The sequence below is a fragment of the Octopus bimaculoides genome, chromosome 9, assembly GCF_046866305.1.
Source record: "Octopus bimaculoides isolate indiv1 chromosome 9, ASM4686630v1, whole genome shotgun sequence".
Lineage (NCBI taxonomy): Eukaryota > Metazoa > Mollusca > Cephalopoda > Octopoda > Octopodidae > Octopus > Octopus bimaculoides.
This window is the reverse complement of record NC_142936.1, coordinates 35,981,290-36,001,296: the sequence shown is the minus strand read 5'-3', so window position 1 is coordinate 36,001,296 and position 20,007 is coordinate 35,981,290. Positions and strand designations below refer to the sequence as shown.

At 35.7% G+C, this 20,007-nt stretch overlaps 1 protein-coding gene across 6 annotated transcripts in view; it reads right to left on the bottom strand.

Annotated features, from left to right (window-relative positions):
* Positions 1–20,007, bottom strand: part of LOC106874293 (FGGY carbohydrate kinase domain-containing protein) — a 100,434-nt gene that overhangs the window by 35,766 nt on the left and 44,661 nt on the right. For all 6 annotated transcript variants that reach the window (XM_014921973.3, XM_089357435.1, XM_014921971.3 and 3 more), the window contains 3 exons: positions 15,700–15,785; positions 9,059–9,186; positions 1,003–1,134 (listed from right to left, as the gene is read on the bottom strand). In XM_014921973.3, the coding sequence (XP_014777459.1) occupies positions 1,003–1,134; positions 9,059–9,186; positions 15,700–15,785 (346 nt within the window). The remainder of the gene's footprint in view (positions 1–1,002; positions 1,135–9,058; positions 9,187–15,699; positions 15,786–20,007) is intronic.

Here is a 20,007-nt window from a genome sequence, read left to right as displayed (position 1 = left end):
ATGGGGAATGGACAATAAGTGTAAGCCAGTGTTAATGGTGGTTCCAGAAATTCCAAGCTGGAAACTATAGCCTAGAAGACAAGCCTTGTCCTGGAAGATCTGTAGAGCTCGATGAGGATGTCCTCCAAGCCATGGTGGAACACAATCCCATCATAACTGTTGAGGAACTAGCAGAGAAGCTTGGATTTAGTCATTCAAGCCATTTATCAGCACCTGCATGCCATCAGAAAAGTCAACAAGTTGGGTAAATGGGTTCCTCACAAACTTTCCAAGTTTAATCACATGCAGAGAGTGAATGTGTGCTCTTCTTTGCTGTCACGTCTCACAAATGGACCCTCTTTTGGACCAAATAGTGACTGGTGACAAGAAATGAGTTCTTTCTAAAAATGTCAAGCACCCAAGACAGTGGGTAGGGAAAGGAGAAACACTGGCACCCCAGGCTAAAGAAGGTCTTCACCCGCATAAAGTGTTGTTATCTGTTTGGTAAGATATGAAAGGTTTAGTCCACTTTGAACTTTTAAACCTAAACCAAACGATAACAAAGGAGATCCATTGTGAGCAGCTTGAGTGGCTTAAGTGAGTGCGAGAAGAAAAATGACCATCTCTGGTTTCAAGATGAAAGGAGTTCTTCCATCAGGATAATGCTTGGCCACATACAGTGAGGATGACATTCCAAAGGCTGAAGCAGTTTGAATGGGAATATTCACCATATTCACTGGACATTGTCTCATCTGATTATCATTTATTCCTCAGTTTTCAAAATCATTTGGATGAAAAAAATATGAATTCTGTGGACGAGGTTAGCACAGTACTACATTTGGGAATTCCTATATTTTCTGTAGAATACCAACACACTTGGTGCTTATAACTTTGTTTACAAAATGTTCTAATATAAATATATCATCCATTTGTTTCTACCACAATTATCTTAACATCAGTCTAACATATCTTTCAGATCAGACTTAGTAGTCTCTCATATTCATCATATCGATGATTCCTTACCAAGTGTTCCAGCATGAGCATCAATGATGGATGTAGCAACAGTTGTTCCTGGAGAAAGACCTAATTCAGCAGCTGCTGCGACAGAAAGACCAGTTGAACAGACATTTTCTCCTGGAAATTTTACTTCTTTACCTGTTATAACAGTAGAACACAATTTAACATTTTTATGAAACATTAGCGTTAACATGAAATTAAATAATTAGCATTAGCATGAAATTAAAAATATCATGGTTACTCCAGTAATAAAGTTAAATATTCACCAAATTACAGAATTAGTATTTCTGCAGGTCATGTTGCCTCAACAAAAAATGGTTTCATACGTGATGTTCCTCAGCAGAAGATAGATTAATATATAAAACTGCTTTCTGCAATTAAGGGCAATGAAATTTTGAGTGGATGTATTCGATTCCCACCGTAAAAGGGTTAAAAAGAGAATAAGAAAGAAAAACACATGACAGCTCAACTGCAAGCCCTAACTTTCTAAGGTTCAATATAGTTTCTATATCTTACACTTTCTTCAGCCAACATTTAAAATGATTCCCTTAATTTTCTATCATTTAAAGCAATAAATACACCAAGTCAACCCTTTCAATTTATCTTGCTGACTTAGAACTGAGTGATGAAATAAAAAATTTTCAGTTGAAGCTATGGTAGTTTTAATAACCACCATTAATTAATGTGACTCAATAATCACTCTCAAAACATTCATAACACCTTGTTTTGGTGATAGTGGGAGACATTCGATACTGTATTAAGTTAAACTGAGTACTGACACTGGGATGGTATAGGTACTGACAGTGGAGTGGTAATTTATAGGCACACACAGTGGGACAGCATAAGCATTGACAGTGAAGTGGTATGGGAACTGACAGTGGAGTGGTATATGTATTCACAAAAACAGTAATATGATACATGTTCTGATGGAGCAGTAGCACTGTATAAATGAGTTGCTGAATGTAAAATAAATTGAAGATTAACAAATGTTTTATAGGTGATTCTCCTAAAACTAAACACTTGCTCAAACAGCTTAAGTTTAACCATACACAATCAATTGCAGAACAATCACACTGATGTATGGTGAATTATTTTACTAATCAAGGTGGGAGCTGATGCATTGAGTGACAAATGCATAAGATTCTCAATGAACTGAAATTTTCTTCTTAGTAAGAGAAAGACAACATAAACCTAGAGCAATAGTCAACATCACTGAAAGAAAGAGAAAATAATTTCATGGAATCAGAACTTGTATCATATTACTGCTTTTGAGAATACATATACCACTCCACTGTCAGTTCCCATAGCACTTCACTGTCAATGCTTATGCTGCTCCACTGTGTATGCCTATAACTTACCACTCCTCTGTCAGTACCTATACCACTTCATCTTCTGTACCTATACCATCCCAATGTCAGTACTCGGTTTGACTTAATACAGTATTGAATGTCTCCCACTATCACCAAAACAAGGTGTTATGAATGTTTTGAGAGTGATTATTGAGTCACATTTATTAATTAATTTGACATGAAAATGATTAAGTTTCATTCTTAAGGAAAAAATCTGAAGGCAAGGGTGAGATAGCAACTACAGATATATTTTGGATTTATTAGATTTCACCAATGGAAGCAAACATTTCAAATTTGCTAACAAGTTACATTATCATCATCATCATTACTACTGTTGTTATCATCTTCTTATTCCATGTTAGTATGTGTTCACTGAAATTGAATAACAGTTTCTTTTATATTTCATTGTCTTATCCATGAAATATCTAACCAATGACTATAAAAAATCCCATTTAGCCAACCCCACGTCTCAACAACAGTAGCCATCAATTGAGCTAAATCCATGAAAGACTAAACATAGCATAAATAAATATATGAAGTCACAACAATAGGTATTTAATCCAATGGTGACATTTAGGTTTGCAGGGATTTTCTTTGCAACTTTAGACCTAATTTCACAACACTAACCACAACTCCATAAATTTATTTAAACATATAATAGGCGCAGGTGTGACTGTGTGATAAGAAGTTTGCTTCCCATCTACATGGTTCCAGGCTCAGTCCAACTGGGCAAGTGTCTCCTACTATAGCATCAGGCTGTCCAAAGCCTTATGAGTGGATTTGGTAAATGGAAACTGAAAGAAGCCCTTTGTGTGTGTGTATATATATATATATCATCATCATCATCATCATCATCGTTTAACGTCCGCTTTCCATGCTAGCATGGGTTGGACAATTTGACTGAGGACTGGTGAAACCGGATGGCAACACCAGGCTCCAATCTAATTTGGCAGAGTTTCTACAGCTGGATGCCCTTCCTAACGCCAACCACTCAGAGAGTGTAGTGGGTGCTTTTACGTGTCACCCGCACGAAGGCCAGTCAGGCGGTACTGGCAACGGCCACGCTCTAAATGGTGTCTTTTATGTGCCACCCGCACAAGAGCCAGTCCAGGGGCACTGGCAACGATCTCACTTGGCTTGCCGGGTCTTCTCACGCACAGCACATTTCCAAAGGTCTCGGTCAGTAGTCATCGCCTCGGTGAGGCCCAATGTTCGAAGGTCTTGCCTCACCACCTCAGCCCAGGTCTTCCTGGGCCTACCTCTTCCACGGGTTCCCTCAACTGTTAGGATGTGGCACTTTTTCATGCAGCTATCCTCATTCATTCTCACCACATGTCCATACCAGCGCAATCGTCTCTCTTGCACACCACAACTGATGCTTCTTATGTTCAGCTTTTCTCTCAAGATACTTACACTCTGACGGGTATGCACATTGACATTACACATCCAGCGGAGCATACTGGCTTCATTCCTTGCGAGCTTACGCATGTCCTCAACAGTCACAGCCCATGTTTCAGCCCATATATATATATATATATATATATATATATATATATATATATATATATATATAATATATATATTTGATCGTCTATGAAATTTACTTAATACAGTTTTGAAGTGTAAAGGTGATTTTTTTTAAAAATTATTTTTCAAAAAAATGTTATAAAATCTTTTTATCAGGATGTTACTAATTTTTTTGGCGAAGTTTTTTTTCTAGTGTGTGAGAGCTTTCATTTAATCTTTTCAAACACACAGGTTCTTAAAAAGGAAGTTGTTATTTTTGTAGCATTGGTAGTATTAACTATTTCTGGTTTATTTTCAGACTTATGGTTTTAGTCATAAATATTCTTTTACCATTGTTTATGATGTTGAGTGTTGGCTATTTTCAGTTTATTCTCGGATTTCGAATTCTTATTAAGTATTCTTCTTTTGCCTTTCATAGTTGTACATTTATTTTGTAAAATGGGAACATTTTAAATTTGTCATTTGCACAGATATCTAGATGTTCACTGCATGGGATATTCCTAAGAGATGACTCCCTAATTTGTTGTTTATGCACATTTACACATGTGGTCAGCTTCATTCCTGTCTCCCCAATGTAATTTTCATTGCATTGTGGGCATGTGATGCAGTAGATGAGATTTTTGCTTTCCAATTCATGGTTGCATTCACTTTTGATTCCTTCCCATTCTTGAGTCTTTTGGTTGTCCTTTGCTCAATTAATTCACATGTCCCACAATGGGGGTCTCCCCAGTTGGTAACTTGGATCATTTCTTTTTCAAATGTGAATCTCACCTTTGTTAGGATTCTCTTGAAGTTAGGTGGTTGTCTTCGTCTGTTGATAATTTGTGATTTTTTAATTGCTTATTGGAGATTTGGTGATTGATGTAGAATTGAGAGATATCGTTTGGCCAAGTACAGGATGTTGTGGTTTTAGGATTGTGGGTGACTACAAATGGAATATTTCTATTCGTATTTTTATTTTCGCATGAAGCCTGAATGATTCTCCATAAGGTAGAAATCAGGATTTCCTTTGCTTTTGTTATAGCATGTTGAATTAACTTGTTGGAGTATTTTTGCTTCTGAAGGAATATATTAAGTTCTTCCAGTTGTTTCTCTTGTCTAACAATATCTCTGACTATTGAGCATGTGCACCTTGCCATATTAAATGATATGTTCTTTTTGTATGGGAAGGGTGGCAAGATATAAAATCTAAATATTGGTGTGTCTATGTTCTTGTAGTAGAGGTCAGTTGTAACTGTCTCATTTTCTTTAATTATCAGAATATCCAGAAAGGGGAGTTCCTTTTTGTTCATTTCCATAGTGATTTGGATTGAGACAGGAATGCTATTTATTAATTTAAGAAATTTTGTAAGGTCCTCCTTACTTCGGTTCCAAAATATAAAGCAGTCATTTAAAAAAACCTTTTCCAGTTTCCTATAAGGTAGGTTTGGAAGTGGTGGTCAAAAGTATTACCATCGGCCATCTTTCTTCTCCTAACTTGTGTTTCTTTCTTTCTCTCCATTGTAGCTGGATCAAGGAAGATGCGTTCTTGTCTGTCTCCTGTCCAAGCTTGACTTATATGTTTGCCACCACAACAGCAGCCCTTAGTAGCCCTTCCAGTTTGTTTTCACTATCCTCTTTGTGTTACCAATTTTGACCCTCTGCAAAATCCTAAATTTTGTTTAATTTGCTTTGTGGGAGCAACTGTTTTATCAAAAGTGTATCTTGTTAAATGCTCGAAATACAAGAGTAGAAAAACAGCCAACAACTGATGAAGGGTCGTTTTTTGTGTTGTTTGTCTTGTTTTCCATTTGTGTCTTTCGTTGGTCAAAAAAAATAGTTCATATTCCATGTACTTGTGCTTCGTATTTTTTGTTGTACACGTTTCATGACGTCCTGTGTCCACATATGCATATATATATATATATATATATATATATATATATATATATATATATATATATATATATATATATATACATATAGATGTAAGTATGTACATATACTCATGTATATATGCATATATATATATATATATATATATATATATATATGCATACACACACAAACATATATACATACATATATGTGAGTGGTGGGGTTATGTGCTACAGTCTCTTAGCCTTGCAGGATGATAGCTGAAAACAAGTGTCACCTACATACAACCAATGACCATCATTTGCAACCTTCCATGGAAACATGGCTGGACATGGGAAATAGCAACTTACTGGAGGGTTAGCAACAGAAAGGCCATCTAGCTGTAGAAAATCCAAATCAACAAATTCCCTCTAATCCATGCAAATATGGAAATGTAAACATTAAAACAATAATGACGATAAATATTTGACATAGCACAGCAATATATACATGCATACATGTGTGTGTGTGTGTGAAGGCACATGGCTGAGTGATTAGGGTGTTGCACTCATGATCATAAGATTATGGTTTTGATTCCTGGCCCAGTCAATGCATTGTGTTCTTGAGCAATACACTTCATTTCACATTGCTCCAGTCCATTCAGCTGACAAAAATAAGTAATCCTGTGATGGATCAGCATCCCAACCAGTGGGAGAATAAATACAGCACACACTCAGGGAACTGGAATTATCAGCCTTTGGCTCAGGAAAGACCTTTGATCTTTTTTTTTTTTTGTGTGTGTGTGTAAAATGTTCTCTATGTGGCCTGTGTGTTTTCTGTACTCTGGTTATTATTATTTTTTTGTCTACGTTTTATTTGCAATGTCCTGTACCCAGATATGCACCTATATATACAGGTAGACGTAAGTATGCACATACCTGTACGTATATATGCATATACTCATTTATTATTTGTTATATATATATATATAGGGAGAATTCACACAAAAAACAAAAGACGAAGACAGGTAGTGTAGAAAACAAACAGATGTATTAGTATAACGCTTAGGAAGTGAAAAGGCCTTTAACATTTCGAGCCTACGCTCTTCCACAGAAAGGAACAAGGAAAGAAACAAGGAGAGAAAAAAAGAATGTGTAGTGGCTAGCAATCTATGGTCACCATATAATGTTTGACATATCTCCCCATTGTGCTTTATGCCCTGGTTCTTCCCACCCTAACTAGTATGTGATTTACCTTTTCCAGGTAGGTACTTGCATATACTTTGAGTGTATGTATGTACGAATATATGCATGTATGTTGCGTGTGCGGATGTATATATGTATGTATACATGTATGTGTGTATCTATGCATCTGTGTGTGCGCACATATAAGTATATACAATTGTAACCCTATTTCTGTGTGTGTAAGTATGTGTATGTATAGGGCTTTGTATGTATAGGTGAATATGTGTATTGTGTCTGTATGTATGAGTGTGCATTATTTGAGTGTATGTATACATGTGTATGTATGTGTGTATGTATGTATATATATGTAGGGCGAGTATGTTTGTGTGTAAACTTCGTTTGTTTGTTTACGTTTATCGTAATTTGAATTTAACATATGATAGCATCTAATAAAGCGAGATTTCTATACATCTTAAATTTGCAGAAGAATTTGTGGTTGGGCAGTTTAGCTTAATCGGTCTAGAGCACTGCGACACGTAATCATGGAGGTGTGAGTTTGAGTCTCATAGCTGGCCGCCAACACTTTTTTCTGCAAAATAGGGGTATCTTATCCTGTTCAGGCTATATTATTAGCATTATCCTGCGTTTGAGAATTTTAAATCACTTCTTTAACTTTCTAAGACATCTCAACGTTTCTAAAAGTAAACTTCGTTTGTTTATGTTCATTGTAATTTGAATTCAATATATATATATATATATATATATATATATATATATATGGATGTGTATGTGTGTGTGTGTGTGTGTGTATATATATACACATATGTGTGTGTGTGTGTGTGTGTGTGTGTGTGTGTGTGTGTGTGTGTGTGTATACAGGCTTATATAGATATGAGTATGTTATGAATGCATATATGCACATTTATATAGGTATATATGAGAGATTATGTAGGAAGCCACAGGTTCTTGGATGTTTGCACACATATGTATCCATAGTTATGGAAATGGATATGTACATGTGTGGAGATTACATAGAAAAATACGAGCATGAAAAATAATATTCTTAAGATTATAAACCTGGCAAAGTACAGGACAAGTTGTTACATCTGTAAAAGTATAGGACAAACTATTACTTCAAGTAAAGTAAAGAATAAGAAACTTTTTACTTAAAATATTGCAGCAAAGAATGCCAGTTCTTCTAATTTATCACTCTTTACAGTTACCATCTTTTAAATTTATTGTACAAAGCTGCTCAGCTAATTTGCAAGTTTGTCTAATTAGTCACTTTTTTTCTGTATTTAAGGTAGTAAGTCAGCCAAATTCTACTTAAATAAGTATAGTGTTATTTGTAAACTATAATAAAATAATTTTTAATATTCAAATTATAATTTTAGCTGCAAATATTTTAAGTAAAAAGTTTCTTATTATTTACTTTACTTGAAGTAAAAGTTTCTTATTATTTACTTTACTTGATGTAAAAACATGTATGTATGTAAGTACATATGTGAATATGTGTGTATCTTTATGTTTGTGTTTATCACTTACTGCTTAACAGCCACCATTATATCCCAATAACTTAGCAGTTTGGCAAGAAGATTTCAATAGAATTAGTAACAGAATTTGAAAACAGCAAAAGCAACTAAATCCTGGAGTTGATATGATCAACTAACTCTTCAAGAGAGTACTCCAGTTTGACAACAGCCCAATGAGCAAAACAAGTGAAAGAAAACATAATGTAATATATATATACATATATATATATATATATATATATATATATATATATATATATATATATATATATATAACCAACACGGTCACTACTACTACTACAACCAACAAAAAATGCTCCCACATGGACTGTTGACACCAGTAAGGAACAATTATGAACTTTTCATTTAATTTCATTTTTTTAAATATGTATTTTTGATAAGGTTCGTTTTTTTCAAGAACTGAAACATGTTAAAAATATCTCTGACAAAATTATAAATTAAAATTAATTTTTTTTTTATATATTGGCGTTTTCAAACTTCTTTTTTATAAATATATATATATATATATATATATATATATATATATATATATATATATATATATACATATATATACATGCCTGTACCTTATGTATTCATATATCTTATATATGCATGTATGTATATACCTTACCAATTTTAGCAAAATCATTTTCTGTTAGTTTTTGCAATCCAATTAAATCAAAAAACTGACTGTTCCAATTTCCTTGACCATTCTCAGATGATTGATAAGTCCATTTACATGTTACTGAACATAATGATCTAGAAACAAAAGAGATAGAATTATATAAGGACAAGTCAATAAAAAGAATAGATAGATTGATTAATTACTGCTACAGCTTCAGGAAGAACAGTCAAGATACCATTTGTGGTATGTGTTGAATAGAATTACAACTATTTCTGCTTGTATTTACATTCTTCTTAATAGATGTCAGAAATTTTGAGTTTGATGTTTAAAACCAAGAACACTTTATCTGCTTTTAGTACTGCTATTAATAGTAATCATCCTTTATACACAAGACCTGAAATTTTGAGAAAGTGGTCTAGTCAATTACATTGATACTTATTTCATTGACTTCAAGAGGGCAAAAGGCAAAGTCAAACTCGGTGGAATTTGAACTCAGAACAAAAGCCAGAAGAAACGCTGCTAAGCATTTTGTCTGATGTGCTAATGATTCTGCCAGCTCACCACCTTAATAATAATACTGAGTTGTGAAGCCATATACAAAGCAACACTAGTTGTCAAGTGGTGGTGGTGGGGCAAACAGAGACACAGACACAAATACACACACATGTATGTATGTATGCATGTATGTGTGTGTATGTATATATATATATATATATATATATATATATATATATATATATATACACACACGTTAATCGAAAAGTTACACCATTAATCAAGAAGTTTACTTCGTTAACCATTAATCCATTAACCAAAAAGTTAACTTCAATAACCGTGAATCAGTTAATTCTTTAAAAATATAACATTAATTTTTATCAAAGAAAACACAAGAAATCAATTTTTGCTCTAAAAACACCTTTAAAAAAGTGTCAAAATTATAAATTCAGGCTTTTTGGGGCCTTTTTAAAGGATTTAGAACCCCAAAACTATAGCTTTTTTTTTTTTGCTTTAGAGTTAAAAAATGCTGATTTTGTAGTGTTAACTTTTAAAAAACTTTAAAAAAAGGCTGATTCCATAGTTTTGGCCCTAATTTAGGTTTTTAAAGGCTTTTAAAACCAGAAAAGTGTAAAAAAAAAAAACTCAAATGAAACACAATATTAGTATTAAACTAAAAAAAGTTTATTGATAAAGTGCTGTAAAAAAAGAAATTTTTTTTTTAAATGAAAAACACGATACATACATAATTTAATTTTTCCTCTTCTCCTGTTTTGTTCATGAGATGCATGTTGCCCTTCATGAAAATTAACATATCAAAGTTTTCATCAGACAGGGATGATCTCTTGGCCATCAAGATGTCCTTGCTCATAGAAAACAAATGCTCCACTGCAGCACTGGAGGGGATGGCTATGTTGAACTTGATGAACAAGTCCACCAACATTTGCTCACCCAAGAAGGCAGCATTTGTCAGCAAGTCCTTGGAGTTGGTCTCCAACCAGGTCTTGACCATATTCTGAGCCTTGTCATTGAGTGACCTGTGGCTCCTGCTGCTCTCCTGTGGCTGATGCCACTGAAGAAGTCATCCTCCTCCTCCTCATTGTTGCTGCCTCCACTGCTGCTGCTTACTTCATCAGACTGCTGCCACATGGCCTCCTCGACCTTATCTTCCATGCTTTTCCTCACCTTGGCGACCTTGGTGTTGTCATACTTATCAACCAGATGAGGTGAAACATGGGGTGGAAGGCAGCAGCCAGCTGGCTTTCCTCATCCTCCAGGAGGGTCCTAAACCATTTGTCAATGCCTGCCAAAAGTGCATCGACCAAAGGGCTGCAGTAGAAAAGGCTATTGGACTTCAAGTCCTTGAGCCTAAAGATTGTCACAGTAACTTGAGTTAACAGAAGTTAACTCAAGCAGACTTGAGTTAACGGAAGTTAATTAGTCCAATAATGATTTTCAAAGTTAACTTAAAAGTTAAATCATTAACCAAAGTCTTAACTTCATCAATTAATGATTAACGGATTAATGGTTTAGTGCCCAGGATTGAGATATATATATATATATATATATATATATATATATATATATATATAAGGGATTTGTTGTGTAAGGCCAGAACAATGAGAGAAGGACCCTATACAACAAAAATATATCTTTAAAGTTATACCATACAATGCTTCACCAAAACTACGTCATATATATATATATATATATATATATATATATATATATATATATACAAAGAGAGAGAGAGAGAGAGATGAAAAAGTGTGAGTCAACAGATGAGATCCAAAGATGCTCAATATAGAAAATGCTTAGTAACGCTTAAATGTATACATGTTCTTTTATATGTTTCAGCCTTGAGGCTGTGGCCATGCTGGGGCACTGTATATTTTGTATATCAAACCCAAATGGTTTTATTTATTTGCATCATTATCTCTCTCTCTATATATGTGTGTGTGTATGTGTGTGCATACACACACACACACACACACACACACACAATAGATTTTCACATAGTATCCATCCACCAAACTCACCCTCAAGGCATTGCTCAGCCTAGGGCCATTGCAGAAAACACCTGCTGAAACTACCAAGCAGTGGGACTAAATATGAAACCACAGGGTTGCAAAGTGAGCTTCTCAACCACAGAGTTATGCTTGTGCATACACACATGTATGTATGAGTTCATTTAGCTAATATAACATGACCTAATCAGATAACTGATGTCCGACAATATGATTATTTAATTAATGTAACAGCACATTTGTTTAATTAATGAGATTATTTAACTTGGTGCATCCTAACCGTTTTGCTCTTGAAGAACCTTGAAATTAATGCAGCATCTTTGAAAACCCCTATATAAATATTATTATATATCTTTATTAATCATTTTACCCTCTCTTTCTTTCTAAAGTTAAATTTCATAAGACAAACATAGTTAAATTTAATTTGTGTCAAAATATTTTCGTCGCTTTGAAACCACGACCAGTTCACTGACAAAACTTTGTGTCAGTGAACTGGTTGCAGTTTCAAAATGACAAAAATATTTTGACACAAATTGAATTTAAATGTTGAAGTGAAACTAACAATTTTTGTGTGTTCTTAAATGGCTTACAAACATCCTCCACACTGCAATTGTTTTTGTTTCAGCACACAATCTCAGATCAAATTCCTTGTTATGCAAGTACATGTCCATAAAAAACATTATATGCTTTTCTGATAATTGATTTTTGCAAAACAATAACTGTTAGTATCAGGGTTGTTAAATAAAATTTGGTAGATAACATTTAGTGGGTTACATGTTACATTCCTAATGACCATACTAATATTGCTATTCATTCTCATACAATTTTTATTAACCTAGAACAGTTGCATTTACATTCTTTCATTCTTTCACTCATTTTAGCCATGTGGCTGTGGTCATACTGGAACACCACCATTAAATGGAATTAGTACTAGTTTTCACTGCACGATATGTTAAATAGTATATGAAGATAACTCATAATCATTAAGAACATATTAAGTAGAAAGAATGAGAACACTTTATCATAAAGCTGACTGACATAACTTTGAGTGGCAACTTGAGTCATTTTAGGCAGAACAAGTAGAAAAAGTGAGAAAACCTGTCATGGATTTGAATGACACAAGGTCATTCTGTCTGGGAATTCAAAATCCCAATAGAGTTTTTAGAGAGTTTGACAAGAATATTTAGTGGGAAGATTCCAGCTCACTTAGTTATTTTCCAGCTCAATTAGTTATTTTCCAGCTAGGCATTAACCCTTTTGTTACTGTATTTATTTTGAGATGCTCTATGTTTCTTTCAATTACTTTAAATATAACAAAGAATTTAGTAAAATAACTTAGCTATCATTCAGTTAGTGTTAGAAACAGAAATTGTGACTGAGGTTTGATAGGAGATTTTAATTCAAAACTTATGAAAACAAGACATTTGTACTCAGAGCCAGAGTCAGTTTCAGCCGGGTTTGTAACAAAAGGTTAATGTCTTTTATGATGACGCAATTAAGTTTCCATAACCAGTCTTGCAGTATGGCAGTATGGTAGGCTGTGGTCTTGAGCTAGGGTATTGAAACTGTTTGTTCAAGAGACCTCAAAATGTGTTTTTCATACAAACAAGAAATAAAATCAAACATGCTTATATTAACAAAAAATAAACATAAACAAAATGGAAATAGATAATCACCATCATTATCATTGTTTTAACTTCTCCAATGCCTGCATGGTTCAGATGGAATTTGTTGAGGTACGTTTTCTAAGGCCAGATGCCCTTCCTGTCACCAACCTCCACACTTTTGTTTCCAAGTAATGTAATGTTTCTCATGGTCACACATAGTTTTCACAGAAATAAACAACACTGTTTACAACTCTCATGTGTACACATGCACACACACACACACACACACACAATGAACTTCTGTCAGTCCCATCTGCCACATCCAGTCACAGGCTTTGATTGGCCCAAGGTATAGTAGAAGACATTTGCCCAAGGTGACATACAGTGGGACTGAACCCAAGATCACATAGTTGGGATGCAAGCTTGTCTGTGCCTAAAGGAGATGCTTACGACACTTAGGTTTACTAAGCAGTTACCCATCTAAGTATCAACTTGGCTTGACATTGCTTAACTTTGGTGAGAAAATGAGAATCAGAGTATTCAATATGATATAGCCATGATGCTACAGGTACTTAACCATTTATCAATAATACTGAAGATAAATGAAGATATTTTTTCAAAATGAGTCAAGGCAAGGTTATGATTGAATCTAATTTAGATAATGACATTTGCCTCTGTAATTTGATAGACAAATGTTTCATGCAGGTCAAACTTTAGATAAACATACAGATGTTACCTTCAACTGAAAGTAGATGATTTCTGTCTTTACTCTTGATAATTGTTAAAGAAGAAAAACAGTTAACATGTATGAAATTAAAAACTACAATAATATACTGATTGCTTCTTATTATTGGCAGGATACTCCTCTTTCATAGAAACTCAAGAGTATACAATCAGGCACCAGTTCACAAAGTTCTCCCTCTTCTCTGAAAACCAAGTTCTTAGAAGGAGCAGGATATACACAATATAGATCCTTTACCCAATTATAAACTCCTGTTAAAAGAAATGGAAAATAATGTTCCCTTGTGACCAACAGCTCTTCTATGTGGGTTCCAAAATGGCATGAAATATGTTGATATCCTTCTTCACTCTTAAGATCCAGCACTATTTGAAATATTTCAAGATTTCCTTTTATGATGTTTTTTCAAAGATTCAGTCTTCTTTTAAATCCAAGAATTTTATCACTTATTGTCAAATATTTCTTCTCCAGAGTCTTGCAATGATTTGTTCAGCTGATTTAACTGGTGAAATATGTTTGCTAAGAAGACTAATCTCTACAACCAATTGTAATCTTCATAGAACTTGTCAAACTCTAGCTTATTGTTTTCTTGAATGTATTCTTAGTTCATCTTTTAGTCCAAAGACCATGTTTAGAATTCTTCCTGTGCTCAATCACTGGAATCTTGTATGTAGTAAAAGATTCATGTGCTCTTTGTCCTAGTTCTTGCATAACTTTTTAAACATTCTGAAATGAATTGTCTTTGTTTAATAAAGTTGACTATTGTTGTAGTGCCATCAAAAATGATTTGTAGTTCATCTCTGAGAGGAAATCGTCCCTCTCCGTAAAGAAAGCAATGTGCTGAGACAATATTTGCATTTTCTTGTTTTACAAGAGAAGCAAAACTTGTTACAGAGTTTAACCATTGGTGATGCCATATCAGTACAGATGCAAACACAGTTCTTCCAGAGGAGATTTCTTATTTCCAGAAAACAAAATATGATGAAATGTATCCATTCTTTTAGTGTTTCAGGTGATTAGTGGTGTAACACTAATACGACACTAGTACAACACAGTTAAAACATTGGCACAATACAGGTTCAACACTGATACAGCACCAATTCAACACTGGTATAACATTGATACATAACTGATAAGATACTGATACAACACTAGCACAACATTGGTGCAACACTGAGCTTATATCCTTCTTTGTTTTTTCAATCTTCCTTGGAATAAATACTCCTACTTTATTACCATGTCACATTTAAAACTAAATCATATCAAACATCAGTAGCTCTACGTTGAGAAGAATAACATTTTTGCATACTCTGTCACCCACCTCTTGAATATGGAACTTCTCAACTTGGGATGGTTCTGTTAAAAATAGCAGCCAAATTTCATCAAATCACATCCTTCTTTCTTAAAAACATACAAGACATTATATAAGGTAGTCTTAGATTATGTAAAAAGACAGGATGATCACAGTTGTGAATCACAGTTGAAAATGTCTGATTATAGATCTGATTTGGGACTAAACAACAACAATAATCAATGCTACATCTGCTTACCCAACAAAAATAACAACAGCAATAATGACAAAACAACCAGTACTCAGCAAAAGCAACAACAAAAACATACTAATAGCCCCTTCTTCTCCCATTAGTTGGATTATTCACAGTTCTCTCCCTTCTATCAACACTTAATCCATTTGGATACTAAGCTTTTATTCTTCAAAATCTACCTCATAAAACGTCTTTAAATCAATTTAATGAAAATGATGCAATGTTGGACACATACCTAGAATCATGGCCAGTTGCTCTCCAGGTCAGAAAATCTGGTAAATCATAAAAAGATCCAGCTGCTTGCCATGTATCTGAAAGATTCTAGAAAAAACATAATAAATTAGAATAAATCATAAATTTTAATAAATTATATTGCAATTTTATAATTAAAACAATGTTTTCTTTAGAAGATCAATATTTATTCTTTTATTCTTGTACTGGCTTCAGTCACTGAACTTTGGTGAAGCTGGAGCACCTCCTTGAAACCAAGTACAGTACAATTTCAGTCTGGTACCTAGTTTATCAATCTCTGCTTATTGAATGACTAAAGTTACTTTTTGTCATAAAGGCATGCAACTTGACATGTCATTTTACACTAGTATATACGAATACACACACGCACACACAAACATATAAAGAATTCATTATTATCCTTGTCATTGTTTTAATGTCCACTTTTCAATACTTGTAGCTCCTCCTTCAAAGGGTTAGCTAATGGCTGTGGGCACAGTCCCTTCCCCCAGAAGTCTGTGACAGGCATGGAGAAAAATCCTTCCTCAGAAGGTCTGCAACGTCCATTAACACAGCCCCTTCCTCAGAGGGTCTCTTCAAAGCCCCTTCTTCAAGACCAAGCCAATAAATAGCTGCTGCAGAGCTAGGAGATAAAATTAAATGTTAATAGTAATGACTCCTCACACAGGGTTTATTGCTTTACCAAAAACATTATCTAAAAAGTTATAAGACAAATATTGTTTCATATTTTGGCACAAGACCAGTAAGTTTGGGGGAGGAAATGGGTCAATTACATCAACCCCAGTACTCAACTGGCATTTATGTTATCAAGAGAATGAATGGGAGAAAGAGAGCCTGCCTTATGTCGACCCAATAGAGGGACCAGCTATCCGAGTTGATAGTACCAGGGTAGATAAAGCAATTAAGAGTATGAAGACCGGGAAAGCCCCCGGCCCATCAGGAATCACTGCAGAGATGCTCAAAATATCTGGCAGTGTTGGCTATAGCCTAGTCACCCGTATTACGAACCAGGTGATACACGAAGGAGTCATACCCTATGACTGGTGTAGCAGCATCATAGTCAACTGCTACAAAGGTAAAGGGGACGCTTTAGATACAAATAATTACAGAGGCATCAAGCTGTTAGATCAGGTTATGAAAGTTACAGAGAGGGTCATAGCCCAACTAATTAGGGAGCGAATCAATTTAGATGAGATGCAGTTTGGGTTCGTGCCAGGTAAAAGCACTACTGATGCCTTATTTCTAGTGAGACAGTTGCAAGAGAAATACCTAGCTAAGGATAAACCTCTGTACCTGGCTTTCGTTGACATGGAGAAAGCCTTTGACAGGGTCCCCCGATCCCTTATCTTGTGGTCAATGAGGAAACTTGGGATAGAAGAATGGTTAGTGAGAGCTGTGCGAGCCATGTACAGAGATGCTGCCAGTAAGGTGAGGGTTGGAAATGAGTACAGCAATGAATTCCGGGTAGAGGTAGGGGTCCACCAAGGTTCCGTCCTCAGCCCCCTATTATTTACCATAGTCCTCCAGGCAATCACAGAGGAGTTCAAGACAGGTTGCCCCTGGGAGCTCCTCTATGCTGATGACCTTGCCCTAATTGCGGAGTCACTATCAGAACTAGAGGAGAAGTTTCAGGTGTGGAAGCAAGGTCTAGAATTGAAGGGCCTTAGAGTCAACCTAGCTAAAACCAAAATCCTAATAAGTAGGAAGGTAGATAAAACACAAACCCCTTCAGGTAGATGGCCCTGCTCAGTATGTAGAAAAGGAGTAGGTAGTAACTCTATAAGATGTACCCGGTGCAAGCTATGGACACATAAGAGGTGCAGCAACATCAAAGGCAGGTTAACTAGCAAGTTAGTTTTTGTTTGTGGCAGATGTTCAGGTGCAATAAAGACTGCAAACAAACAGGAAACAACTTCTATCTCATTCCAGGGTGAAAAACTAGAGGTAGTCGATAGCTTCCGCTATCTGGGCGACCAAGTTAGTAGTGGGGGTGGGTGCGCTGAAAGTGTAGCTGCTAGAATAAGAATAGCCTGGGCAAAGTTTAGAGAGCTCTTACCCCTGCTGGCGACAAAGGGACTCTCACTCAGAGTAAAAGGCAGACTGTATGACACATGCGTACGAACAACCATGCTACATGGCAGTGAAACATGGGCTGTAACTGCTGAGGACATACGTAAGCTCGCAAGGAATGAAGCCAGTATGCTCCGTTGGATGTGTAATGTCAATGTGAATACCCGTCAGAGTGTAAGTATCTTGAGAGAAAAGCTGAACATTAGAAGCATCAGTTGTGGCGTGCAAGAGAGACGATTGCGCTGGTATGGACATGTGGTGAGAATGGAGGAGGATAGCTGCGTGAAAAAGTGCCACACCCTAACAGTTGAGGGAACCCGTGGAAGAGGTAGGCCCAGGAAGACCTGGGCTGAGGTGGTGAGGCAAGACCTTCGTACATTGGGCCTCACCGAGGCGATGACTACGGACCGAGACCTTTGGAAATGGGCTGTGCGTGAGAAGACCCGGCAAGCCAAGTAAGATCGTTGCCAGTGCCCCTGGACTGGTTCTTGTGCGGTTGGCACATGAGATGCACCATTTTGAGCGTGGCCGTTGCCAGTACCGCCTGACTGGCTCCTGTAGGATTTTCGAGCGAGATCGTTGCCAGTGCCCCTGGACTGGCTTGTGCGGGTGGCACATAAAAGACACCATTTCGAGCGTGGCCGTTTTCGTGCGGGTGACACGTAAAAGCACCCACTACACTCTCTGAGTGGTTGGCGTTAGGAAGGGCATCCAGCTGTAGAAACTCTGCCAAATCAGACTGGAGCCTGGTGTTGCCATCCGGTTTCACCAGTCCTCAGTCAAATCGTCCAACCCATGCTAGCATGGAAAGCGGACGTTAAACGATGATGATGATGATGATGATGAACCCCGAAAGGATGAAAGGCAAAGTGGACCTTGACAGAAATTGAACTCAGAAGATAAAGATGGATGAAATGCCGCAAAGCATTTTGCCCGGTGTGCTAATGATTCTGCCAGCACACCACCTTACATACAAAAGAAATAATAAACATTAATTATCATTTTAATTATTTTCAATCCAATACAGCATGTAGCATCGAAGCTTTAATCCGTCTTAAAATTAAGTAAAACCTTCTAAATATAGAAAAACTCACTAAAATTTTTGTTATATAAAATTTTATTTTTATTTCACACTAGCAGTATAGCCCGGTGCTGCTCAGGATTAAGCTAGGATTATTAAGTGATCAAGTGCTTTATTTCAAACCAAAATAAGTAACATCGACATCAGATTTGACCGAAATCCATTGAAATTGGTTTGGCTGAAAATGGTTTGCTGGCAATTTGATTGGGAAATCCCATAAGGAATCAGTTTATTGGTTATTTCCACTCATTGACTATTTATTTTAAAGTTGCATTAGAGATCTGCATAGGAGAAGGTTGATCTGAAGGTTTGCATTGAGGATGTGGATTGGAGTAACTTAGGAAAACTTACCAACAGCCTTAACCCAAAAATAAGGGGCCTGTCCCTTCTAGGTTAACTCTAACCCTAACCCTAACCCTAACCCTGACCCTAAAACCGTAACCCTAACACCAACCCTAATCCTAATCCTAACACTAACCTTAACCCTAACTGTAATCCTAACCATAAAACCCTAACCCTAACTCTAAAACCCTAACCGTAACACCCTAGCGGAAATCGTGCGATTGTTAATCTGAAAAATTTCCAAACCCTTTTTGTGGTCCGAAAAACGGGTTGGGGGGGGGGGGTAACTGACAAATTGTTACAAACGTTTTTGTTTCATAGTTGTGAAATATAAACAAAACTCTTTTGCTCCCAAAGTAGTATATGTGTGTGTGTGTGTGAGAGTGAGAGGGGAGAGAAAGATGAACGATTTAAAACAAATAAATGATTTAAATGTGTGAGAAAGTATATATAATCTCATTATAGAATATAGTGTCTTTCAAAAACATTGTATACTTTAAACTATATCTCATGTTTAAGAAAAAAAATGCATTTTACATTTTACACTTACTCTGTCTTCCTTACCTACATTTTCTTTCTAAATACGCTTTGTTTCCCTCTTCCACTTTTTCGTTCTTTGTTTTTTTTTTTTGTTAGACGCTGGCAAACAAATTCTGTCTTGCTTAGAAAAATTTTCTTTGCTTTCTGTCTCCCTTTCCCACTTTCATTTTTTTTTTTTTGTTAGATGCTAGCAAACACTCTGTATCTCCCCTTGTCACAAACACACTATTTCTTTCTTTCTTTTTCTCTCTCTCTCTC